The 7,694-nt window shown below is 33.2% G+C and overlaps 1 protein-coding gene across 1 annotated transcript; it reads right to left on the bottom strand.

Annotated features, from left to right (window-relative positions):
* Positions 1-2,994: 2,994 nt before the first annotated feature.
* On the bottom strand, positions 2,995-7,577 carry LOC130653589 (protein Wnt-1-like). Its single transcript, XM_057456106.1, has 4 exons — positions 7,011-7,577; positions 6,527-6,771; positions 4,215-4,507; positions 2,995-3,923 (listed from the first exon to the last, which is right to left on the bottom strand). The coding sequence occupies exons 1-4, from the start codon at positions 7,115-7,117 to the stop codon at positions 3,450-3,452; spliced, it is 1,119 nt and encodes a 372-aa protein (XP_057312089.1). The 5' UTR covers positions 7,118-7,577; the 3' UTR covers positions 2,995-3,449.
* Positions 7,578-7,694: the final 117 nt, after the last annotated feature.

Below are 7,694 nucleotides of genomic sequence, written 5' to 3'. Positions count from 1 at the left end.
TAAAAAGAAAGAGGGCATAAGTACGGTACGTCAACCAAATTGTGCGAGGTTCAATTAAAGAGTGCATCAATGATTTGTCAAAGGCTTTACTAAAGAGAAGAATTTTAAGGAAAAAAATAGAATTAAGGGAATTGGAAGAGAGGGAAGCAATGCTTACAGCCTGTTGTAATACAAGTTTTGCTATACTGTTTGTTCTTCTTCTCTTCGTTATTCCCTCAAACAAAAAGACTGCAAATGGTACATGTATTTCATGCTATATAGCTAAGCAAGCCAGCTAGTTAGCTTTTATATATTCTAGCTGCTAGCTAATCTGATTTCTTCGTATATTTGACTCTCATTCACTGAGATAAAAACGAGCGTTAAAGTGCTGATTAGATATTGGACTTATTTAATTGTAGTCATTTTTATATGCAAGTGAAAGAAAATATGACCATACACAAATAGACTAGACTTTCAAATACAACAACCAACGCAAACTTGATAAAGCTTTCCAAACTTTACGCCGCGTGTTGAGACAAAATTCGTTTATCGAATGTTTTGATTTTTTTCGAACGTTATTGTCGCAAATGATCGTTCAATACGGGGGTCAAACTGTACTTAAATTTTAGAAAAGAAAACAAGAGCTTATATGATAATTATAAATTCTAGGTGTGAAACAAATTTTTAGAAGCAATTTTCGGTTCGCATTATCGTTACGTTGTATCGATATACTATATTTATCCACATATAGGCCCTGGGCTTATCTGATTTCGTACACTTTTTGGCGAGATTATCCAACGAGCGTAGGAGAAAGGATTTGTGTTAAGTCCTCATTATGCGTTAAATACATACTAGACTCTATCATGAAATTAGAAAAGAAATTATAAAACTCAAAAATAGTTATACAACCCTCGCCATAAGCATGGAGGTATAAGGTACATAAGTGCGTAAATAAATAAATATCTTCGAGTTCGAAATCATCATCATCATCTCACCATTATCTCACTGTAGCATCTCGAACTCCTTTTCGTGCATTAAGAATTGCAATGCAAATTCGAGGCTGAAAAAAAATACAACCACGATAGCAGATCCTGGTATCAGCAAAAAAATAAGAAAAAACTTAAAAAAAGAAGGCGGTAAAGTCGAATGACGTTGGTTATATACCAGACTCGTTTGCGGAAGTCCGGCGTGGAAAGTTTAGTTGGTAAAAGCTTGGAGGAAAGGTAAAAGCAACAATATCTTAAATCCATCGTGTTGCACCAAATGGGTGCCCGGTTATGAACTAAAACTTAAAAAAAGTGAGAAAAATAACAAAAGACAGTAAATATAAAGGATTTTACTTTTCATTGACTCTTTCCATCTAACTTAGAAATCACCAAATGGGTTAATTTGGAAGGGGCTGACGACTTTATAAAACGGCAGTGGTACTTGGAACGAAAAGATCTTAGGCTAAACACTGCGTGAAGCATTGGTAAATAACTTCAATATTCTGACTACTTGCTATACGGAAAATGAATTACACAGAATTTTCGTATTTGCTAGAGTTAAAATGTTTTAAGTGGAATACGGAATTCTACTTCATACATATACGAAACACTTTAAATAATAGATAGTTACGTCGCAGAAACTTTATTTCCAAAACGAACCTGGGGTTTATAAGCATGTTATGAAAAATCGAAAACAGGCTTGAACATACACAACAAACATTCACTTTCACACGGTAACTGCTTATTTCTTTTTCCTTAAATCGTTCCTGTCATTTAGCATATGCTTATTTATTTAGTAACTCTGTAATTATATTAAATAAAACCAACCACTTTTTGCGCAAAATAAAGTAGACATTATAAAAATAGAATGACGACAAAAAAATAACAACTTTCCAACCTCGTCTCCAGGGCATCTTTTATCTTTTTATAATCTGTATAAAGCGTACAAATTTTTTTGCACCAATGGTGTTCTCTTAGAGAGATTTTACTGTAAAATTCTCGAGGACGTCTAAATCATGATAAAAGTAGTGATGAGTGAGAAGCAATTTTTTTCTCGCGCCAGCGAAAGTTTTAACCTTAAACCTTAAACTATGTTGATCATCACTAACAACTTGTGGTTCTGTCCTTGTCCCCACTTAGGTTAAGGCTCTGTAATATGTAATGCATGCCACTAATCAAGTACACAAACGTTTTTTTGTTTAAGAAATCTGATAAAATAGAAACTCTCTAATAAATTGCAGCTTATTTGCTTGAAAAAGACCTTTTTTTAACATTATACTATCCCTCGAATTTTTGAGTTTACCGCCAAATCAGGGGCGTCGAAACAGGGAGTAAAAAGTAAAAATTCAATTTATACACCAATACTTTTATTAAGTAAAGCTAGGCCGTGCAAAGTTCGCGTGTGATCGTCAGTATGGGATAAAAATAATCATAAACAGAAATACTTTGATTTTCCATGATTTATTTTACATAATCTCCTTATAATTTTAATAGTCACTCTTAATTCCAGGAATTTTTGCCTGTTTAATATGGCAGAAGACGCAAAAAAATTGTGAAAAATAGATAAATTTCTAGAAAATAAAAGTTTAATATAAAAATGCTTAGTCAGCTTTTATTTCATATTTTCATGCTTATTTTCTTCTTTGCCATTGCAATAGTAAAAAAGGGTTAAGATAACTTTGTTGTTAAAATTCTATCAAAAAATATACTACTTTTACCCTTGCTTAGTCTCCAACAATTCGAGGGCATGGAGACAATACCGTCTAGTGAGAAGGTAGAATATTTACTCTTTTGACTGCAATGTCAATCATTTTTTAATTTCAATTATATTATACTAACAGCTTAAATAAAATTACGTTCTAACATCCAGGTAACGATTCCAACATTTTTCTTTCATCTTTTTATTTAAAAAACTTAGCATGAATTCTATAAGCCACAATAAGTAAACTTTATCCAGCACTCTTTCATAGGGAACTGGGTATGAGTAACAATGAGCGCGCGTTGAAATAAATTTACACTAGAAAATGACTTTGTTTACGGAATGATAATTTATTTAGATACTGGTTATAAATTAAAGTTAAAACTTACAGATTTTAATACATGGATACAAAAATAAATAAATCTAAAAAAGTTTAATTCTTATAACAAAACCATTTAAAAAATTAGTCAGGATTGAACATATTGGCTATTAGTTTTTTGTGAAATGGGCACACTGAATCCCTCTTAATTGTAGTGTGTACAGGTTTAACCTTTTTAAATAGGTTTTGTTTTCAAAGTATATACTTTGAAAAAATGTATCGGATACAACTCTTTCAACTGACTAGCAGTCGTCATTTTAAGATCGATCACGATTTGAAATCCACTTCAAAGATTTCACGTAATCTTTCATGCTGTCAGCAAGCTTGTCATTTTCTAATTTTTCCTCCCACTGCTCCACTAAGAATAACATTTCATAGCGTCATTGCTGGTGACTTTTTTAATTTTTTATTTGCAGCGATGGATAGTGTAAAATCGGCGGCATGTCTGACACTTAACTTCACAGCACCAAATAAATATACATTTGCATTTTTCGTCTCGTGTCATAACGTGGGTCTCATACCCCCGTCCACAACACATGCTATCGCAATTATCTGTCTCATTAGTGTTTAATCTGCATTGCCGTCCTGTAGTACCCAAACTTCCTGTTCTAGGATCATGCAGACAGTAGTTTGGCGAATCGTGTAGATATATTAAGTCTGCTTTCTCTGGAGCTATAGAATCTTTTGCAGTTACTAGTAATTTAATTCCATCTCGTTTGAAACGTGGTCCTGTTTTTACCTTTTTCGCATTCTTGTATTGTTTCTTCAACCATGCAATACTTTTACTAAGCGGTTGTAAATCTTTATAGCAACATCGGGCATTGCACGCCCCTGATAAACCAATGCATTTACAAACTTTCTTCATATGTTGTCGCACTGCCTAAAGGAGAAATCAGTATTTAACAAAGACGCGAAAAAGGAACGAACGGAAAAAAATTGCACGTTTCAGCAACTTTCGCTAAATAAGAAAAACGTAACAGGTAAATTGCCAGTACTTTCAAACTTTTATTAATATTATTCTAAGGAGTTGGTTAAGCAAAAAATTACAATGGATTGGTAAATCCAGTACAAACATGACGTAATAAGACCTCCTGGGAAGATGAGAAACAATGTTAATAGCCTAATCGATCATCAACCAGACTACAAGTAAATAAAAAATATGAAATCTTACTAATCGTCCAACACGAGCATTATGTATATTCATGAGATCCTCCTCATTGCTTGATTTCTGTGTCGTTAGCCAATTTTGCATGACTTTCCGAGCATATGTATCACCTATGTCAATGTCGGTGTCACAATCATTAGTGTTGACAAAAGCTCGCGCGTTTCGACCGCCGTGTAGTTGGTTACAACCCCTTACAGTTTGATTCTTTTTTCGACGTCGTTCTCGGTATGACTCAGATGCGATTCTTTCAACCATACCGGCTGATGCCATGGCGAACATGACAGCGGCTTCTCTTGAACCTGAATATAAAAACATTACATCATATTTTTCGATCCGAATATATATATATTTATCGGTGATAATCACAGAAGAAAAAACTTTAGGAGAATATTTACTTAAGGTAAAGAAAAGCAAAAAAACGACAACGGGTAGGATAATGTTTTATATTTTTCTCTTGAACCTGAATATAAAAACATTACATCATATTTTCCGATCCGAATATATATATATATTTATCGGTGATAATCACAGAAGAAAAAACTTTAGGAGAATATTTACTTAAGGTAAAGAAAAGCAAAAAAACGACAACGGGTAGGATAATGTTTTATATTTTTAAAAAATCCTTATTTGGGGCCGGCGAGTGTGGCGAAATTGACGTCAATATTGAGTTTTAAATCTTTAAATCCCTAAACTAACCGCTTTCATAGGTGATGTCAAACTAATCATTAAGTGACTAGAAAAATGACCAATCTTTAATAATGATTCAATCTGACAATGAGAAGAGAACCAAAAATATGCAGGGAAATATTAAAAACCAGAAGCAGATATTCTATCCACAAGCCTGTCATTAAACTGTTAGTAATATCGCTTTGAATTAGTCCCGAATGTTCACGTGACCAAAAAATTGTGTTTTGTCCTTCCACTATTATGATTTACATCTCTTTTATACCTCTACGCTACAGCATTATACAAAGAAATGTCAGCATTAAGACTCGATTAAGTTTATTTTTGAGGTAAGCTTGTCACTTAGAGAAAGTGACGTCAAGAACATTAAGTAATGACGTAATAAAAATGCTGACTCAGAAAAGACGTATTCGACATATTCGATAAATCTAATTGTAAACGTTGGCATTCTCGTTCAATGAATCAATAGGCGCGTGAAAAATTAGTCTGCAAAGAAGACATTCTAATAGGCTTAAAATATTTCCACGGATTGCCTTTTTTCTTTCCTTTCTATGTGTGAATGACTTGGTATTTTTAGAATATTTGAAAGGATTTGAAAGCAAGGTGTTTATCTAAGAAATTAAACCCAGCTGTAAGTTTTAGGTACTTTAGAAAGAGATTGTTCAAAATTAAAATGGATTAGAGAATTAGCGTTTGATTGTAATTTTTAGTTGATTGTGCACGAAATCGTATTAAAATGCTTGCTTAATTACTGTTCTGTGGCTAGAAGTATTATCATATTGACACGCCGTAAAAGAAATTGCTGGGACTAAAGTTCTAAACACCATTGCCCAAAACAACTAAAATAACTCTCAGTAATGAATTCTGAGCTAAATGCAGAATTGACAAATTTTATGTCTATTATAAGGAATTTCCTTCATAAACACAAAAAGCGCTTTTTAAAAAACATCACACACTGTTTATAATTGCATTCAAAAATTAAACAAGCTGAACTAGAAATTGGCCGGAAGAGTGCTACTAAAGAGAACGATTAGCCGACATCTATTTACCACGGAAGTCATACACGATCTTTTAATATGTTTGTCAAGTTAGTTTTTCAATATGTTTGTCAACTTTGGTTCTTAAAGGCCGACATAAACAATACAGGGTACGTAGTAAGAGTCTTGAGGCGGTACCTGATATTGTAAGTGGATCATTCTCACTATAAATTTTTAAATTGTTTTGCAAAACTTCGATACTTTTAAGCTTTATATAAACTCTAAGATTTCCCCTATGAACTTGATGAATTATTGAAGTATCAGAGAAGCGATAATATAGCGGGCTTTTCAACACGACATCGGCGACACCCGCAGTTGTCCTTTTTTAAAAGAATTTTTAAAACCTTTTTTAGGTAGTAGGGTGGATTGAAAACATTAAAATAAAATATTAAATATAATTATATCGTGTTTTGATTTGCTTGTGAAATAAGGGCGATTCACAAATTGACGGTATTTTATTAACTGTCCAAAAAATATTGAGTCGTTTACAGGTAGAAGTTTCAAAATGAGAGTCGATGGATTTATTAAGAACTACATATGTTTGTCACAGAACATTCGTAAAGTTTAAAACTGCGAAAAAAACAAACGACGTTTTACCTCTTGCCATGACAATTCCAAATAAAACATTTATTTTACCAGTCGAGTGGTTTGTACAGTTCCATCTCATTCTCCCAAAGCTCGATTTACATTGTGTAATTCCCTGTTTAAATCCGTTTATTGCTTCCGTAAATAACGTGTTACTCTCTTGGCATAGGTTGAATAGCGGTCGTTGTAGATTATATCCAAGTTTTTTCATCTGATTTTTACAAACCTCTGTAGCCAAGTTCTCCTTCAGGCGAATACTAGTTTCAATAGAATTAAAACACATAATTTTGATAAATATAATAAGTACGAAAAGATTCATTTCACTTCTCTAACAGAGTTTAGCAGCGGTCCTCTCACTATGTCTAACTAATTCTCTTTGGACGGTGATTTTTTCTCTACATTTTTAATCCGGCCATAATAAATCCTAAACCCGAAAATAACCGGATTATCGGAATAAAAGTCCTAAGATCAAGCAGAAAAAATATGCGGTACTTACCCAATCGGGAGACTATCGTAGCCACTTGAACGAGTACAAGCTACTTGTAATGAATAAATCAGTAAACAAATTAAACGCAAATTTCCTCTCCATCGCCGACAAGCCATCGTGATCTTTTATAAGTGTGACAGTAATTGACTTCACACACACCAACAATCAAAGTGAATAAACAACAAAAAAACGTCAACGGTTGAACAAAAATTAGGAGGTTTGTAAGGACCAGCCTCTAGCTACTTCACGTACGATGATTCTAAAAAACCTTATCTGCTATTCAATGAATATTCTTTGTGGGTAGACAAACAACAGACTTCCGTGCGAAAAAATAACAAACGAATCCTTATAATATGTACGTTTGCTTAGACATTGTGATAGATGTACCGCATTTTCATGCTCAGTCTGGACTAATATACGATATGGGAAGACGATGTTCTATATGGTCGCTAATACACCGTAAATAATCGCATAAAACCTTCACACAAGTAACTAGGTGGAAGAAAATTTTGATGACAATGGAATTTTTTTTGCAACAATAATGTCAAAGCTGGGTTTTCTTAGTATTGAAAATAACCCCTTGAAGCATGCTAAAAATTTGCTTTATTCTGAGATATAATTGCGTTCTCGAAATAATAAAAGATTCTTTTTACAAAAACGTGATGATGAAAGAGCACCGTTGACAGAATAGAA

This window comes from Hydractinia symbiolongicarpus, chromosome 8 (genome assembly GCF_029227915.1).
Source record: "Hydractinia symbiolongicarpus strain clone_291-10 chromosome 8, HSymV2.1, whole genome shotgun sequence".
In the NCBI taxonomy this organism is placed as follows: domain Eukaryota; kingdom Metazoa; phylum Cnidaria; class Hydrozoa; order Anthoathecata; family Hydractiniidae; genus Hydractinia; species Hydractinia symbiolongicarpus.
The sequence above is the reverse complement of the archived record's forward strand: the minus strand, read 5'-3'. Positions and strand labels throughout refer to the sequence as shown.